This window comes from Giraffa tippelskirchi, chromosome 11 (assembly GCF_054371585.1).
Source record: "Giraffa tippelskirchi isolate mGirTip1 chromosome 11, T2T-mGirTip1v1.2.pri, whole genome shotgun sequence".
NCBI classification, from domain to species: domain Eukaryota; kingdom Metazoa; phylum Chordata; class Mammalia; order Artiodactyla; family Giraffidae; genus Giraffa; species Giraffa tippelskirchi.
The window spans coordinates 8,052,570-8,071,637 of record NC_137285.1 but is presented as its reverse complement, the minus strand read 5'-3'; the positions used below and the strand labels follow the sequence as shown (position 1 = coordinate 8,071,637).

Here is a 19,068-nt window from a genome sequence, read left to right as displayed (position 1 = left end):
ACTATCTTAGCTACAGGGAAGATTCACACATAGTAGGTGCTCAATAAAATATTGTTAATTTGGTGACTATCATGAATAATATTTAACCCTGGCATTTGAGGGTCCAAAACTCTTTACCAGCACGTCCAGCTGGGTCTCTGGGGTGACTTCCAAGGGCCTGGTGAGGTTTTTGGAGCAGCAGAGAGAGAGAGGGAGGGGCAGCAAAGAAGTACTGTGGGAGCAGATGAGGCCGACTCCCAGCTTCCTTGCCCTTCTCCCCGGCAGTAGGTGGGGGTGCTGTTGACGGGGACTGGTCCTTCGCCTGCCTCCTTCCACATGTCTCAAGGTACGTGGAGTAGAAGTCTTGCTCTGGAGCTGTATTAGATGCAGGACCAAAGGTGGCCTGTGCTGGCCTGGATTGAGCAGGGACAGGGGCAGGAACTATGACAACTCACAGGGCACCCAGGAGCCACTCAGTGTCTGGGCTCCAAGCCCGCCCTGTGAGCAGGACGCCGAGGGGATTGCCATGGCCAGCTCCTGGCTCGGGGAGACGGCGACCACCGCTGGCAGCCTCCTCCGACCACATCCTGCTCGATTCACATAAACACCCCCGTGCCTGCTGTCTTCCAGATATGCTGTGTACACAACTCGGGGATTATTTGCATGAATGGACTCAAGGCTTCAGGGGATTAAGTGAATGGGGTGCCGGGCCTCCCAGTCCAGGGGGTTACAAACGTGGGAGAAAGCTTGTGTATAGGCCACCTCCAGGGGCTGGGGCAGTGTTTACGGGGGAGAGATTCAGGCTATTTCCCCAACGGCTGTGGATGGAAGCTGAGTGTCCAGAACACACTGTGTTTGCGCATGGGACCCATGCTTGGGGTCAGAGTGGCTTCTTGGCCTGGAAGAAGAGACATACATCCACGCACCCTTGCTGGGGGGTCTTGTGTGACTGAAACAGCTGTTAGGTCTGCAGAAAAAATAGGGCTTCCCAGGTGGCGCTAGTGGTAAAGAATCCGCTTGCCAATGCAGGAAACCCAAGAGATGCAGTTTTGACCCCTGGGTGGGGGAGACCCCCTGGAGGAAGGAAATGGCAACCCGCTTCAGTATTCTTGCCTGGGAAATCTCACGGACAGAGGAGAGAGGCCGACTACGGCCCACGGGGTGGCAAAGAGTTTGACATGACTTAGCGACTAAACAACGGCAACGAACAAAGCGGGAGCCGCCAAGGGCTTTCAAGCAGGGGAGAGCCGTGATGCGGTTTGCATTTTGAAATGATCTCTCCAGCTACGAGGTAGAAAATGAAATCAGAGATACAACATCTTTGTTGTGGCACATGGACCCTCTAGTTGTGGCACATGGGCTCAGTAGTTGTGACGAGTGAGCTTAGTCTCTCCTCGCCACGTGGATCTTAATTCCGTGACCAGGGATCAAACTCGCGTCCCCTGTATTGCAAGGCAGATTCTTCACTGCTGGACCACGAGGGAAGTCCCTCACACGGGGTCTTGATGAGCGTTTTGCTGTCCACCCTTTCTAAGTCCTTCCTAGCCTAAACGTTCATCAGAAGCATAAAGGACGGGCAGGACTTCAGGTCTGAGAATACAAGGAGAGCCTCCTGCCCTTTAAGCCAGGGGGTCGGGGAGGGACTGGTTACTGGGACCCAGGCTGTGTAGTCACGACTGACTCATGGAGACCCTGCAGGGAGGCCGTTGGGACCATAGACACCTGACCTGCCCTCTTCCTGTCCTGTAGCCCCTGCCAGGCCTTCATGGATAAACCCAATTAGAGGTCAGAGGGCAAGGAGTCTACTGATGGTGTTTCTGCAGCTCAGCCTGGGGGCACAGAACACACTGGGGAAAAGGGGTGGGTCATTCTAACAAGGGGGACGCTGTGTGGTGGAGCGGACATTTGCAGGGTCTCATCAGCCATCGGAGGCTTCCTGGGGCCTCTGGCCTCTGAGCAAGTGGACTGTCCACGTCCAAGGGCATAGGCTTTTGCCTTGCTCATTGCTTTTGCCCACCGCTTCAGAGTGTGCCCATCCACACACGGCCCCATCCAAACTCAAAGAAAACGGGGCTGCCTATTAGGTGGCCAGCTCCTTCCATCTCTCTGCAGTGACTCAGCCAGAGCTCCCGCGTGTGGGCGTGGGACCGGGGAGGCAATTTTCCCCCCACACAGGGCTAATTCTGTCTGGGTGCTGGCAGCCAGTCCTGTGGCTGGAACGGCCGCGGCCGCTATGGGGTTTTGTGGTTCCTGCATCTCTCAGAGCTGCAGATCCAGGGATGGGAACCCCGAGGCATCTCCAAGAGCCATCTGTGGGGGGCTGGGAGACCCCCTCGCTCTGCCCTGGAGGATGAGGCCAGCCAGGGGACTGTGGCAGCAGGCCAAGATAACAGGACCAAAGTCGGCGGGCGTGGCCTGGGTGGTGGGGGGCGGATACTGCCAAGGAGGGACATTTGTGATGGGAGAGTCATGCCTGTAAGGTCCCATTATGGTTCAAACCTGCTCGCTGAGGCTGTGGTCTTGGGCAAGTAGAAAGAGCCAAGGTTTGGGGGTAGGAGAGTCCTTGGTTCAAACCCTGGGATGATGCATCAAGGCTGTGTGAGCCTGGGAGAGTCACTTCACCTCTCTGAGCGAGGCTTTATTTGCAAATCTAGGCCTTCATTTGCAAATCTCTCCCGCAAGGCAGGACTGACTTGGAGCTGCCTAAGATGTCCGAGGCGCCAGGCAGACTTCTAGGCTCTGGGAAACATCACACACAAGACAGGCTGAGGCCCTCTTCTTTGAGGCTTAGGGAGGGTCAGTTCCTCTCCTGGACCTCCGTTTTCCCAGCTACAAAACAGGATGCCTCCGGGGGCCCTCTCAGCTCCTAAGAGCCTTTGGGAGGCTGAGAAGGCTGGAGGAGAGGCCTCCAGGGCCGCCCAGCCCAGACTGTTGGGATGGGCCACGGGGGAGGTGGGAGAGGGGACAGGAGCCTGGCCAAAGACGGAGGGAAGGGTTTCTAGTCTCCCAGCCGGGCTCCCACGCCCACGGGCCCTGATCAAGCCCCTGCATTCAGCCTGGGGCCGGGGGGCCTCCGGAGGAAGCTTAGACCAGGCTGGAGAGGCAGCAGCGGGAGGCAGCAGGCTGGGAGAGGGGCAGCAGTCGGTTTAGGTGTCCTAGGCACACAGGTGAGTGATGCTAGCAGGTGAGGGGTGGCTGGGCCTGGGGCGGGGGGCGGGCATGGTGGAGGGAAAATGAGGGGAGAGGGAGGAATCAGGGAGACAGACAGAAGACAGGGAGACTGCACTGAGAAGAGAGAGGCAGGGAGAGGGAGACACAGAGACAGGGACAGACAGAGACAGAGAGCACAAGGCAGGAGACAGAAGGAGCGAGACCAAGACAGGGTGACTGAGAAACCAGCCGGGAGAGACCCAGACTCGGACAGAAAGGGAGCGAGCCCTTTGCAGACTCTAGCAGGGGACGGAGACAAAGCAGAAGGCCACACCTGCTGCCCAAATGCCTCTCAGCCCTGCTGTCCCCCGAGCCCAGGGGACACAGGGCAGCAGGTGACAGCTGGAGGAGGTGGGGGGATTCCTAAGGACCAGGGTTCAACTCCCTGCCCCGCCACTAACCGGGTGTGTGACTGCAGGCAAGTCCCCCTTTGCCCACTGCTGCCCTCCGTCTTTGGCCAGGCTCCTGTCCCCTCTCCCACCTCCCCCGTGGCCCATCCCAACAGTCTGGGCTAGGCGGCCCTGGAGGCCTCTCCTCCAGCCTTCTCAGCCTCCCAAAGGCTCTTAGGAGCTGAGAGGGCCCCCAGAGGCATCCTGTTTTGTAGCTGGGAAAACGGAGGTCCAGGAGAGGAACTGACCCTCCCTAAGCCTCAAAGAAGATCCTGCCCACTGATCCCTTCGGTAAATCTGGACAGGTGACAGTGACCTTGCAGGCTTGGGGGTGGGGGGCAGGGTTTCCAGGTGAGAAGAGCCAGGCCCACAGCACCCCAGCCTCCTCTCCAGGGCCAGGGAGCAACAGGTTCCACAGGTCCCTGAAGGATGGATGGATGAATGAGCCCTGCCTCCAAAAGGCTTTTCCTACGGCACCTGGGATGTGACCCCTGGGATGTGACGCCCTCCCATTAGGGCCTTTACCTAGAGGCAGAGGGGCTCGGAGAACAGCCCCAGGGACCTGGAGCCTCATCTTGCTCCATGTGCAAAATGCACATCCTGAATCTGTAGGGGTTCTTGAGAGACCTCACCAGGACAACCACCAGAGGATTCTGAAATGTTCTGAGGAAGCGAGGCAGTGGACAAAAAAAGAAGAGTGGGGGTTGGAAGGTCAGCAGGCTCAGAGCTTCCTCACCACAAATTTGACCTGCCTTGCTGAGCTGAGCCAGCTGTGTGACCTTGGGCACCTTACTCAACCTCTCTGGGCCAGTTTCCTCATCTGTGCTTAGAACCATGCCTGGAATTTGGTGAGGACTCTACACTTGTTTGTTTAAGAAAAACGAAGCCGATAACATCTGCCTGAGGTTTTTGCTCTCTGTGGTGGGAGGAACTAGATGCGGCCTAACACCCTGCCCCCTCACCCCACCACAGCCACTTCCCCAGCGACGGTCTGGCCTGGCCGGTGGGGGGGCAGGACCATACATGCAGGGTGTTCTGCCTGGTCCATCTGGTGCCCTGCAGGAAGAATTGGGCCTCGGCCACTCCACAGCCAGCTCGGACTGGGCTGATGCTCTTCCTCTCGTGGGCTGGTCCCGGCCTGCTGGGGGCGGCTGGCATGGAGGGGGGGGGCTCTCAAGGCCCCAGGCAGGGCTGCTCCCTGCCCAGTGTGGCTTCATGAGGGATTCAGTGACCTAGGCTTGGGCTGCTCCCTGTCCCAGGCAGGGATTTGGCGTCTTTTGCCTGTTTGCTTTGTGTTTTCCTGGACCTCAGGAGGGGAGGCAAGTCTGACATAATGACACCCCTCCACCCCACCCTCATCTGGCCTCCAGAAACCCCCACACTCGTCTAACGTTCCTTCATCTCCTTTATCCCCAGTTCCTTCTCACTGTGCCTTCCCACGGAGGCACTCTAATCTGTTCAGAGTGTATCTTGTTATTCAGCCCTGTTCTTTGCGTGTTACTGTGTGGCTGCTTTTAGATGCGTGTTTTCAGCGTACTTACGTGCTATCTGGGTGGGTGGCTTTAAGATGCTGGGCGTTCCTTTGCTGTATGTACACTTGCTAAGCTGCGGCCTCTAACAGCAGCCTAGCTCTGTGGCTTTCGCAAGTCGCCTCTCCCACAACAGACGGACGTCAGCCGCCTCCAGCTTCCAGCCATCAGCAGATGCCTGTGTGCGCTGCCCGGATCCCTGGATCCCTGAGTGCTATAGTGCATAAGGCTCCTGCTTCCTGACGGCCTGCACCTGTGGCTCTATCAGCAGACTGCCCTCAGTGGGCAGGCAGCGCCTGGGACGGTGCCCCTCCCAGGACAGGATGGAGGGATATAAATAGCTTCCTGGAATGCGACCTCCATTGTTTCCCGACCCCGCCCTGAGCCAAAGCCACCTTCCCCCAGCCTCTGCCTGGCGCTGTCCCCTTGACCGACCTCCTCCCTTTCCCAATCTTACTTCTCCAGTCCCTTACTGGGGTTTCCTGGAACACTTCCTTAATAATCACATTTGCAGGAAGGCTGATGTGAGGTTTGCTCCTGGAGAATCCAAGATAAGGCATGCCTGCCCCACTCCCACCCCACCCCCCAATACCGCACACGGGCTTCCCGAAGCATGGTTCTTCCTGGGGCTGGGGGACACACTGGGGCTCACGGGTACCCGCAGCGTGGCCTGAAGCCTTTGCCAGCCCGAGGTCTCCATCCCAGCTTTCTAGTCCTCTCGGTGGCTCTCATTTGCACCTCTTTGATCATCAGTTTGTCTAATACCTCCCGTAAGATTTCTCTCCTGCACATTACCTCTTTAGATCATCGGCCCATTTTTTCTGCCGGGGTTGCAGTCTTTCTGGATTTGCAGGAAGATGCTCTCTGTACATTCTAGGTGGCAGTCCCAGGGCAGAGGAAGCGAACTGGAAGAACCGCAAATAGCAAGGTTAAGTTCTAACAGTAAGGACAACTGTGGAGGAGTTGTGGGCTGGAATTGCATCCCCTCCCCTAAATTCCTAAGTTGCTGTCCTAACCCCCAGTACTTTGGGAGCATGACTGTATTTGGAGACAGGGCTTAAAAAGTTTTATTTTTAAAAAATATATTTTATATTGGAGTCTAATTACTATTACAACGTTGTGATAGTTTCTGCAGTACAGAGAAGTGAGTCCGCTGGATGTATACATACATCCCCTCCCTCTGAAGCCTCCCTCCCACCCCTCTGGGTCATCACAGAGCACTGAGCTGAGCTCCCTGTGCTATACAGCAGCTTCCCGTGAGCTATTTTACACCCGGTAGTGTATATATGTCTGTCTCGCTCTCCCAGTTCATCCCACTCTCCTCTTCTCCCTCTGTGTCCACATGTCCAGTCTCTATAGGAGACAGGGCTTTTAAAGTGGTGATTAGTGTAAAGTGAGGTCATTGGGGTGAGGGGCGCTTAATCCAACCTGCCTGATGCCCTTTTATGCTCCCACACACAGGGGGAGACCGCGAGGACATCGCAGTATCCTGAGGACCTGCTTGGTGCCCACATTCTTCCCTGACCTGGACACAGAGCTGAATCAGACCAGTCCTCACCCTCGGGTAGCTTGCAATCCAGCCAGGTGGTTGTTTTGTTGTTCAGTTGCTAAGTCGTGTCCGACTCTTTGTGACCCCATGGACTGCAGCACGCCAGGCTTCCCCATCCTTCACTATCTGTTGGAGTTAGCTCAAATTCACATCCATTGAGTCAGTGAGGCCATCCGAGCATCTCATCCTCTGTTGCCCCCTTCTCCTCTTGCCCTCAATCTTGCCCAGCATCAGGGTCTTTTCCAATGAGCTGGCTCATTGAATCAGGTGGCCAAAGTATTGGAGCTTCAGCTTCAGCATCAGTCCTTCCCATGAATATTCAGGTTGATTTCCTTGAGGATGGACTGGTTGGATCTCCTTGCAGTCCAAGGGACTCTCAAGAGTCTTCTCCAACACCACAGTTCAAAAGCATCAATTCTTTGGCGCTCAGCTTTCTTTATGGTCCAACTCTCACATCCATTCTTGACTACTGGAAAAACCATAGCTTTGACTAGACAGACCTTTGTCAGCGAAGTGATATCTCTGCTTTTCAATAGGCTGTGTATAAAAACCAGTAATAATCATATAAATACCATGGGCCCTGGAGTAGGGAGCCGGGTGCCCTGGGAGGCAGAACAGAGGGTGTGTTAGTGTCCTAGCGCTGCTGAAACAGATTACTGCAGACTGGGTGGCTTAAAACGACTGAAATGCACATTTGCTTGTGCCACCGGAGGCCAGAAGTCTGCAGCCGAGCCATCGCAGGCTGGGCTTCCTTGGAAGGCTCTGGGGAGGGTCCCTCCTTGGGTCCCCCGGTTCTGGGGCTCTGAGCATCCCTCAGCTCCTGGTCGCATCCTTCCAGTCTCTGCCTCTCTCTTCACATGGATTCTCTGTTCCCATGTCAAGTCTCTTTCTGTCATCTCCTCTTACGGGGACACTTGTTTTTGGGGTTAGAGGCCAGCTTATCCCAAGGTGATCTCACCTTGGGATCCTTACATCAATTATATCAGCAAAGATCCTTTTTCCAAATAAGGTCACATTCACAGGTTCTAGTGGACGTATCTTTTTTTTTTTTTTAAGGGAAGATTTGACCCACTACAGGGAGTGGGGATTGTCATGGCAGTCCGGAAAAGAATTTCCAGACACAGAGCATTTCATCAGGGAGTGAGTTTATTAAGAACAAAGAGCAGAGATAACGTGGGTGCTGCGAGCACAGCAGGCTGACCCCCTGACAGATCAGGGAGAGCAGACCGTGAGAACAGCAGGCCGGCTCAAGCGAGAGCCAGCGCTTTTGGTGGGTTAGTAGCCAATTTTTATAGCCTCAAGACAAAGGAAATTCCTGCTGCAAGGGTGGCATTAGGTGATTGCTTAGGGTGCTATAGGGTGAGTACAGGGGTGGGCATTTTTGCCTAATATGGGGTCAGGAAATCTGCTGGTGATGATCAGGGGGGCTTCTGGCAATGGTTACAAAGGGGGCTCAGTCAGTTTCAGAGGTGACCTTGGTTCTGGGCTCCACTTCTGTGGCCTTGGTGCAAGGCCTCACACTGATGGTCTTGGGATGGGAACTCCACCGAGGAGGGGGACACCAAGAGAAAACTTTCTGGAGGGAGGAGCCCGGTTTCAGGCTGAGTCTGAAGTTGTAGAGGAAATTTAAGAGAGTGATTTTGATTTTTGGCAGGTGCTGTGTAGCAAATATGTTGGTCAAAAAGGTTTTAGGGGATTCCCTCGTGGTCCAGTGGTTAGGACTCTACGCTCCTAATACCAAGGGCCCAGGTCTGATCCCTGATTAGGGAACTAAGATCCTGCAAGTTGCAGTGCGGCCAAAAAAAGGTTTTAGTTGCTTCTCTTCGGGACGCTTTGTCTCTTCACAAAACAGAGCTCTCAGACCTCCCAGGGCCTTGATTCTAACTTGGGTGTCCTGGGTCTTTCTCTGTCATCCTTGCCGAGCCTGGGACAAGTTGGAGGGCCTTAACTCATCCTCCCGGTGGTCCTGAGAAGTCAGTAGGGCAGGGGTTTCTATCAGTCCCATTTTGCAGATGGCACAACTGAGGCTCAGAGATGGGGAGGTGACTTGCTCAGGTGACACAGGGAGTCTCCTCCCCACCCTGCCACCTCCGCCCTGGTCCCAAAAGGGCACAAGTTGGAGATCACAGGAAGAATCTGGGAGCGGAGCCAGGACAGCTTACCTGTCCCCTGGGCTCCTGGGGAGCCGAGGGCAGAAAGAGGGACAGTCTGGCCAGACTCACCTGCCCGCCTGGACTGTGATAGACAACATCAGCTTTGGCAAACAATTCTCAGCTGTGCCCTAGACCTCAGGTCATCCTGAAAACTGGGAACATAGGTTCCTTGAGGAGCCAAGAAAGCAGAACAAAGAGGAGGTGTCCTGGGAGGGTGGAGCTGGGGTCCCTGGGGCATCAGCAAGGGTGCGAACAGACACAGGAAGGTGTGTCCACTTCCTGGAAAGCAAGGCGGTGAAGAGCAGGGCTGAGTCAGAGCAACCTGGGTGTGAGGGTGTGTGTGTGAGTCCTCAGTCCCTTCAGTCGTGTCCGACTCTTTGTGACCCCATGGACTGTAGCCCCCCAGACTGCTCTGTCCATGGGATTCTCCAGGCAAGGATACTGGAGTGGGTTAGGGCTCCTTATATGCCACTATGCTCTGCAACAGCCTTACAAGGATAACAGTAGTTTGCAGGTAAGAAAACTGAGGTTCAGAGAGGTGAAGCAACTTGCTCAAGGCCACACAGCTGGGAAATCTGATTCCAGAGCCTGACTTCCAAGGATCCCGAGTGAAAAGTCTCTCGGTTCCCCCTTCTTCCCTGAGGAATTCAGAGTCCCAGTCCCACCTCTCTTAGCTCTCTAAGCTTTTGCTTTGAACCCTGAGATCCCAGACCATCATCACGTTTTTGATCCTTCCACGGAGCTGTCCATCCTGTTTCCCCTTCCCTTGCCTTCAAGGCCCCCACAAGTAGCTACCAGTGGGAAATCACCCCTGGGATGCTGTATCAGCCCTGGACAATGGTGCTACCCACCGTCTCTGTCATGTGCCCTTCACGAAGCCCCCGCTCAGTGAGAAATGCCCTGGAGAATCCAGTGTAAGGGAACAACATTACTCCCTAAGCTGCTTCCTCCTTCTCCATAAATGAACTTCTACGGATCACATTTCCCTTTCTGATGTGGCCACAAGAAAGCTCAGAGTTGCAGGTCAGAGGCCGCAAGCCCATTGACTCTGCTGGTCTGCAGTTTCTGCCCTGGTTTGGGTTGGCTCTGATGTCTACATCTGGTTATACATTTTGTTGGTTATAGTTACTTGTGATAGGTAAATCGGTGCACACATCAACCCAAACACTTTACCCAGCGTTTTAAAGGTGCAATGTTTTTGTTTGTTTGTTTGTTTGTGCCTCCCCAACAAATGCCAGTAACGATAATGCTATTACTTCCAAGGTAAAGGTAAGGAAGGGGAAGGTCACACAGTCAGCAGGGCTAACCGGATGTGCTGGGGTGGGGGTTGGGGGAGATGAGGGTTGGGATGAAGGGTCTAGCTGTTGATCTGAGCTCATGAGGCTCCACCACTTCCCAGCTGGGTAACCTTGGGCTCATCTCTTAGCGTCTCTGAGCCTCTGCTTCCTCCCCTGTAAAGCGGGAGTAACAGCAGTACATTCCGTCTCTGGCACTGGGTCTACCCAGACCTTGAGTTCTTGGATCGAGAGCCAACTGCTGTGCCTTGTTCTGCCCTGCCAGTGTTTCCAGCTGTGTTCGGGGGCTGACCAGCCAGGGACCCACACTGGAGAGCTTTGGACGTCGTAACAGTGAAACGGTGAGGGGCTCTTGTGGTCTGAACTCATCTCTCCAAAGGGCAGCAGTGGGAGACCAGGACGAGGCAGGGGCACTGTTGGCGTAGCTGTTCCCTGGGATTTGGGAATCTGGTCAGAGTCAAGTTCAGAGCACTGAGCACCTCTCCTTCATTGCGCTTAGCATCTCTGCGATTTTTCCATGATTTGAGGGTTTTTTTTTTTTTTTTGATGAGTGTTTGTCTCCCACTCGACTGTGAAGGAAAAGGGTGGGACCCAGAGAGGCAGCAAATAGATGGTGACCCAGAAGGTAAGCGTCAGCGTCTACCCTGACTCATGGTCTGCCTCTTCCCAGCTGTGTGCTCTTGGGCACGTGACTTAAGCTCTTTGTGCCTCAATTTCCTCATCTGTAAAATGGGGTTTGTAACCACCTCATTGAGTTGTTATGAGGATGAAAGGACTTTGCATACATCAACCCTTTAGAATAGTACCTGGTATATAGTAGGTGCCTGTGAGCTGTCTGTCAAATAAAGAAAATAGCACAGCCACCTAACTAGTCTTGCTCACAGCCAGGGAGGACATTGTTGGTCTCACTGGTGGTGGTCAACCTCTTAAATCCAGTTACATGTTTTGTTGGTTATAGTTCCTTGTGATAGATAAATTGGTACACACATCAACCCAAACACTTTATCCAGTGTTTTAAAGGTGCAGTTTTTTTTGTTTGTTTGTTCATGCCTCCCCAACAAATGCCAGTAGCTCTTTTTTTTTTTAAATTTATTTATTTTGGCTGTGCTGGGTCTTCGTTGCTGTGTGGGCTTTTCTCTAGTTGCGGCGAGTGGGAGCTACTCTCTGGTTTCAGTGCACAGGCTTCTCGTTGTGGTGGCTTCTCACAGGCTCTAGGGTGCACGGGCTTCAGTAATTAGGACCTGCAGGCTTAGCAGTAGCAGCTCTCGGGTTCTAGAGCACAGGCTCAACAGTTGTGGTGGACGGGCTTAGTTGCTCCTCCTCACGTGGGATCTTCCCCGATCAGGGATCGAACCCATGTCTCTGGCATCGGCAGGCAGATTCATTAGCACTGAGCCACCAGGGAAGCCCTTTAAAGCCAGTTCTAATCAAAGTTCCCCTCACACCCCCGTCTCCCCTTGTAGAGAATGGAGGCTGAGGATTACAACGCCTCCTACGAGGACTACCCCGATGACTTGGACCCCATCGTGGTTTTGGAGGAGTTATCTCCCCTGGAAGGCAGAGTGGTCAGGATCTTCCTGGTGGTGGTCTACAGCATCATCTGTCTCCTCGGGATCCTGGGCAATGGCTTGGTGATCATCATCATCACCTGCAAGATGAAGAGGACCGTGAACACCATCTGGTTCCTCAACCTGGCCGTGGCCGACTTCCTGTTCAACATCTTCCTGCCCATCCACATCACCTACGCCGCCCTGGACTACCACTGGGTGTTCGGGACGGCCATGTGCAAGATCAGCAACTTCCTGCTCATCCACAACATGTTCACCAGCGTCTTCCTACTGACTGTCATCAGCTTTGACCGCTGCGTCTCCGTGCTCCTCCCCGTCTGGTCCCAGAACCACCGCAGTGTTCGGCTCGCTTGCACAGCCTGTCTGGTCATCTGGGTCCTGGCTTTCTTCTTGAGTTCCCCGTCCCTCGTCTTCCGGGACACGGCCCACCTGCACGGGAAGATATCCTGCTTTAACAACTTCAGCCTGTCGGCCGCTGGCTCTCCACCGTGGCCCGCTCACCCCCAGGTGGACCCGGTGGGCTCCGGCCGGCACATGGTCGTGACCATCACCCGCTTCCTCTGTGGCTTCCTGGTGCCGGGTCTCATCACCACCGCCTGCTATTTCACCATCGTCTACAAGCTTCAGCGCAGCCGCCTGGCCAAGACCAAGAAGCCCTTCAAGATCATCCTGACCATCATCATCACCTTCTTCCTCTGCTGGTGCCCCTACCACACGTTCTACCTCCTGGAGCTCCGTCGCGGCTCCGTGCCTCCCTCCGTCTTCAGCCTGGGCGTGCCCCTGGCCACCGCCATCGCCATCGCCAACAGCTGCATGAACCCCATCCTGTACGTCTTCATGGGTCAGGACTTCAAGAAGTTCAGGGTGGCCCTCTTCTCCCGTCTGGTCAATGCCCTGAGTGAGGACACAGGCCACTCCTCCTACCCCAGCCACAGGAGCTTTACCAAGATGTCATCCATGAATGAGAGGGAGACCGGCATGCTCTGAGCCTTGCCCGGAAACCCCCCAGAGGACACTCCCAACCTTGGAGGAGGCTCAAAGCTACACCTTCTGAAGACCATGGCAGAAATCCCACCCCGCCACAGTAGACACTCCCAACCTTGGAGACTCAAAGCTGTGCCTTCTGGACACCACAACAGGAACCTCTTGGGCAACCCACAAATGCCCACTGTATTTTACGTGGGGCTGAGCAGTGTTTTTGAGCTGGGAATCCAGGGTTTGGAACGCCTTTCCTGCAGGGGCTTGGTGGACACAGCATGCTGCAGTGCTTAGGCTTGGACCAGTATCCCATGCATTTTCGGATACTTGCCTTGACCAATGCAAAGCAAATAAAGGGAGAATTTTCTAAAGCACTGCCATGAACTGGGATGGGCATAAGACAGAGGGATTCAGTTACCTACCTGAGCACTTCCCAGGAATGACACAGACAGTTTGCAAGGTCCGTTCCTGGTGTAAGGAGAGGAGGTCAGAGCCAAGCCAGTGTGATGTAGATCACGCCTCACCACAGAGCCCTATATTAATAGCTGGCCAGAAATCCTGCTCTTAAGCCATTCTTCAGGTCTAGGGCGTGTTGGAACGCGCACACCTTCTCCAGGTCACCTGGGAAGAGAAGGTGACATAAGAGCACAGAAACTCCTGGGACCGTGCATTTCACTTTCAGATCAGCTGGAAAGATACACAATAGGTCCTGAGGGGGCCATGGGGCTTTTTAATGGGGGCAAGAGAAGCAGGGCTCCAGTGAAGACTTGGGTCTTGTGCGGGAAGGAATGGAGAAAGAAAAGACCTTTCACAGGGCGTGTGACAGGAAACAGCTCACCCCGGAACCCTCCAGGGCAGTGTTGCTTGAGGCCATAGCTGTGTTGAGGGTGGGGTCTTGCTGCCAGCGCCTTGCCCCAAGCCCTGTCCTCACTTTGCATTTGTTACCCTGGGGCTGGTTCGAGGTGGGCAGCCCCCTACTCCATCACTGCAATTCCTCCCTCTTTCCTGATCCACTGACTCTGGCTGGAGAAAACACTCCGGGGCAGGGGGTGGCTGGTGGGTGGGGGTGGAGGGTGGGATCTCTTCTTTCTCGACTTCCTCAGAGCCTTGCTGGAGGGTAGCCCAAAATCAGCTGCAGGAAGCAACCTGGGAGCACCTCGAGGACCAAAGATGCCTGCAAGGGCTCAGTCCCTGAGCTCAAAGCAGAATCTGGAGCCTGGCTCATTGGACTGTGCTCCTGAGATACAGGGCCTGGGGGGCGGGGGCGGGGCCGGGCCCGGGACTCCTCCTATGGGCTGCAGTGTCAGCATCTCACTTACAAACGACAAAGGTGAGGCTCAGAGTGGGGAAGTGACCCAGCGTCCCACAGCCAGCCAAGGGGCAGAGTCTCCAGAAAAGAACAGAGCTGTTCTGTCATGGAGAATGCCTCTGCGGAGAATATTCTACACTGTCCTGGTAACCTACATTTATTTAGCACTTCTATGTTAAGCACTTTACATGTGTATCTCATTTATCCCTCACGGCAGCCCCGAGTTAGGTACAATTATCACTTCCTTTTATGAATGAGGCTTCTGGGGTTCAGAGAGTTGAAGTAACTGGCTCAAGGATGCCCAGCTGGTCTCTGTTAAGAGTCTGGACTTGAACCTAGGTCTGTCTGGCTCAAAGAAGGCCGCAGAGTCTTAGGGTCTTGAGCATTCATATATGCGTATCCCTCAGCAGATTCATGTTAATATCTTAAGGTCTTTAAAGGCAGCTATGCAAATAGTTTTAAAAAATGATCCAAAGTGGCAGAGAAAATGTACTTGGCTCCCAGCTCCCTTGGCCCTCATTCACACCCACCCACCCTGGCTCCCACCTCCTGAGTCCACACATACCTCTTCCCACCGCCTCACCCCACCCAGCTCTCCAGGGAGGGCAGCGGGAAGGGAGGCCTGGAGGGAGGACCCTTTGGCCTCCGAGTGTCCATATTCTGTTCTCTTCCAAGTTTCTTTGTTGTGAAGCCATTTCTCCAACAAGTTGCAATGAACAGATATAACGTCTACACAGCGCCGGGCTACTTCCCGAGACCACGGGCTGTTTGGAATCACACCTCATTTAGAGACAAAATGTTCCTTCACTCTGTTGGGTCATCGTGCTTGTGAAAGGCAGCTCTGAGTTGACCCTACTGGGGCCTTCGTTGCTTCAAGCAGTCTGAACTTAGCTTGAGCGGAGGGAGCTTTCACTGTTGCCCAGAGGCCCCTGTACCCCACCCCCCACCCACCCAACTTCACAGGCGAAGAATCCAGGGCACGAGATGGAGTGAGAGGGGTTCCAGGCCCCAGAGACAGTCACCAGCCACTTGGGGAGGACCACGCTGTTCGCCAGGGCGCAGTTTCTTATTCCTTCTGGGCTGTGTGCAGGCCAGGCCAGGCTGAGGGAGCCAGAAAATCATTTTGTCTTTGGAAAAGCTGATGAACAGGAGCAAAATGAAAACCAGCTGTGTTCCTCTTTGGAGCCAGGGCTCGCTCTCTCTGGCTGCCCTACCAGACTTCCTGTTCTGACCGTCAAATGCTTAAGTGCAGCCGATGACAACCTTTTCAATCTTGTCCCCACAGCTTCTTCCGAGGGTCCCCCCAGGTCGCATGTTCAAAGGCCCTGTGGTTCACACAGCACGTTCATCTGAATTACTCCACAGGCGGCCAACACGCTGTGTGCCTGAGAGCCCTCCCTCCGGGTTCAGGACCCGCCAATGGGTCCTGCAGCGCTGCCTCCTGGGTGGGGTGGGGTGGGTGGAGGGGGCACGGGGTTGTGGGCAGAGAAGATGCTGTTTGAGGGTAGGGGGAGGGAGAGGGAGGAGAGAAGCACAAAGGAGAACAATGACGAAGAAAAGGGATCTGGCATTTATTAAACATCTACCGTGTATCCGGCCTAGAATCTCATCAAAGCCTCAAAAACGGCCCTGTGAGAAAAGGACCATCAGACCCGGGTTAGGGGTGCAGAAAGGGAGGTTTGGCCTGTAGACCCCACTTGTTGAGAGTCACACAGTAGTAAACGGAACTGAGTCTGCTGCCAGAGAGAGTTCCCAGCTTCTTCAACCCTTGGAAGGATGGAGAGGGAGGGGGAGGGAGAGAGGAGGAAGAGAAACAGGAGGGAGGGTCTCAGAAGGGGAGACCCAGGTGCTGGCCGAGGGAGGAGTGTGCCTTCAGCTGGACACAAGGGTCAGCTTGGCGAGCAGAGCCCAGGATGGATGGGAGAGGAAAGAGTCCAATCACGAGAGCCTCGAGGGTTCAGTCTCATCCCCACCCAAGTCCTCCCCGTTTCACAGAGGAGGGAACTGAGGTTGCAAGAGCTGCCCTTGGAGAAATCTGCAAATGGAGGTGTGTGAGCTTGGATGGTGTGGTCAGTGATTTCCCAACTCCTGGCCCTGGCCTCCCTCTCCATTCCTCCCTGACACGCTTTGGTGCTCTGGCTTTGGAGAACTGCTACTGGGGCTGGTATCCAGGACAAGGGGGAATCGGGAGGCAGCTCCTCCGACTGCGAAATAATTCAGTAGGGGGTTTGCTTGCTTCCTCTCTGAAGACAATGTTTCTCTTGAATAAACAGACCGAAGCAAGCGTGAGGACTCTCATTGCTGGAGGGTCCTGCCCCTTGCCTCCCCCATCCACATTATGGAATGCCAGCTGAGGCTCAGAGAGGTGAAGTGTGCTGTCCTGAGTTGCACGGCTGTGTTGTGAGCTGGCAGGAGAACCCCTGCAACTCCCAACCTCCCATTCCCCAAATTTTGGACCACAAGAAATCCATATCTTGAAAAAATTCCCTTTGCTCATGTAATTTTCCTAGGAACCAAGGATATAAGACAGGCAGTGACTTACCCAAGACAACACAGCCAGCCATGGAGAAAGGGGACTGAAAGCTAGGACTCCTTGCAAGCCCGTGCATTGGCCCACCCAAGGACAGACACTCTCATCTGCACATTCATCCAGCCATCCTTTCATGCACATTCCATTTCCATAACCATCTATGTGTAAGTCCACCCATTCACCCACTCCACAAGCATCCATCTAATACCCCTCTTTGCTGGGCCTTGTGGTCAACACTGGGGATGTGGGGATGGTCAGGACATACACTGTCTCTGTCCTCTTAGCTCATTCATTGGACAGTGGTGCCAGCCAATTAAAAAATACCCCAAACAGAAAACAATCATAGTAAGTGTCACCCACATATTATAGAGGGATGTGACCCTGTCCAAGGCCAAGAAACTTCCCCAGGGGTGGTATACGTGTGCTCAGTCATGTCTGACTCTTTGTGACCCCATCGACTGTAACCTGCCAGGCTCCTCTGTCTATGGAAATTTCCAGGCAAGAATACAGTTGTGGGTAGCCGTTTCCTCCTCCAGGGGATCTTCCCCACCCAGGGAAGATGAACCCACATCTCCTGCATTGGCAGGTGGGTTCTTTACAGCTGAGCCCCGGGGGAGGAGACACCCGAGAGTCAAAGGTTGAGTCGGCACTGACCTGAGGGGGAGGCGCTGGAGAGGGTGCTGCAGGTGGAGGAAATGGCACTGGTGTGGGAGGGAGCAGGGTGCCTTTGGGGGATTGAAAAGGGGGTGAGGGATGCAGCCAAGTGAGTAGAATGAGCGTCGGCCAGATAGGATGGAGAGGAGGCACGGCCAGACTGGGGTGGGGGAAGGGGAAGCCATGTGTAAAGGAGTGACTCAGATCTGTCTATTTAAAGGATGTTTCGGACCTCCCTGGGGGTCCGGTAGTTAAGACTTGGTGCTTCCAATGCAGGGGCGTGGGTTCCATCCCTGGTCTGGTAACTAAGATCCCATATGCCACATAATGCAGCCAAAAAAAAAGGATAAAAGGGTGCCTGATGCCCAGGGCTGCCCTGGAGGACTAGTTAGAGAGGGGCGGGAGGGGAAGCCGGAGGCTGCTACTGCATCCAGGTGAATGCCCTGGTGCCTGGACTGTGGGAGCCAAGGTGGAGCCTGAGAGAAGTGGACTACTCCAGAGATAGTTAAAAGCTACCCAAACTTTCTCTGGGGAGCGGTTAGTGGGAAAACAACCCAGGGCTCGTTTCAGCTTCACAGAGGCCTTGGTGTGTTGCTTTATTGACGGAAATTAATTGTAAATATTATTCAAATTTGCCTCCCAATGCACAATTATATTTCTCAGGGGAGCCCTCTGAGCACATAATAAAGCCCTATAAATAATACATATATTAACCTAAGAGGAACGGAGGCATATTAATGTAGTAATTGTGGGTGGTGGCTGCGGGGAATTTAACAGACTAGATGCCAAGTGCTTGAACTTGGGGTTTAACCTCGGAGGTCACCTAGAATCCTCCAGGCACCCACCAGGCACTTTCCTCTCACCATTTCACTGAATCCTTACAGAGATCTTTGTGGTAAGGGCCATTTCTATATCCATCTACAGATGAGGAAATTGAGGTTCAGAGAGGTGAGGTGACTTGCCCAGTGTCACTCAGCTAGTAAGTGATAGAGCTAGAATTCAAACCCCAGTCTCTTTGACCCTAAAGCAACTTGTAAATATAAATTGTCATCTGAAGAGACTCTTCCCTGGAGAAGGACAGTAAGCATGTGCCACTTGTCCAGTGTCAGATTTTGGGGAGGTGAGAGTGAGGAATCTGAGAGGTTGGTTTTTCATTTGGCGGAAGAAAATGTTGTCTGGGTGGACTTGTCACTTCCTCTTGACCCTGAGAATCTTAGGGTTGTTGAGTTTGCAGGAAACTCGGCTTTATTAGGTTCATCCCTTCCCATCCCCCCATTTTGCAGATGATGAAACTGAGGCTTCTTTTTAATAAGACTGGAGACCTCTTGTCTTACCCACTGCTGAGAGATGAGATATGCATGGAAATATTTACATGAATCACTTTTAAATCACCATCATTCTGGAGACCTGGGCCTTCACCAAGCTGCCTCTTCATTTCTTGGTCTGTTGACAAGGGCTTTGGTGCTGCTCTGCCCTGAAGGACCCCTGCCTTCAGGGGAAGTCACTTGGATCTGGGAGTCACTTGGAGTTTCCAGTGAGTCTTCCTTCCTGGGGAGGTAGGAGATCTTGGAAAAACCTGGTATAGGGCAGAGACATGCTGTGCTTGGGGCATAAACTATACCCTTCAAAATTGTTCTGGGTGTAGGTGAGAGGGCTTCCTAGGTGGCACTAGTGATAAAGAACTCGCCTTCCAATGCAGGGGACATAAGAGATGCGAGTTCGATCCCTGGGTTGGGAAGATCCCACAGGAAGGCATGGAAACCCACTCCAGCACTCTTGCCTGGAGAATCCCATGGACAGAGGAGCCTGGCGGGCTACAGTCTGTGGGGTTGCAAAGAGTCAAACACGACTGAAGAGACTGAGCACACACACAGGTAGGTGAGAGATGCTCTCTTTCGTGATCCAGGTGGTGGTTCCATGGTTGT

General features: G+C 54.0%; 1 protein-coding gene across 7 annotated transcripts in view; it reads left to right on the top strand.

Moving 5' to 3' along the window:
- CMKLR1 (chemerin chemokine-like receptor 1) overlaps positions 1 to 16,242 on the top strand; it is a 43,485-nt gene extending 27,243 nt beyond the window's left edge. For 2 of the 7 annotated variants that reach the window (XM_081542972.1, XM_081542971.1), the window contains 3 exons: positions 6,569 to 6,691; positions 10,370 to 10,445; positions 11,568 to 16,242. In XM_081542972.1, the coding sequence (XP_081399098.1) occupies positions 11,571 to 12,659 (1,089 nt within the window). In that variant the 5' untranslated portion in view covers positions 6,569 to 6,691; positions 10,370 to 10,445; positions 11,568 to 11,570 and the 3' untranslated portion in view covers positions 12,660 to 16,242. Of the gene's footprint in view, positions 1 to 5,910; positions 6,036 to 6,568; positions 6,692 to 10,369; positions 10,446 to 11,567 lie in introns of all 7 variants that reach the window. The other 5 variants (XM_081542975.1, XM_081542976.1, XM_081542970.1 and 2 more) reach the window with 4 other exon arrangements.
- Positions 16,243 to 19,068: the final 2,826 nt, after the last annotated feature.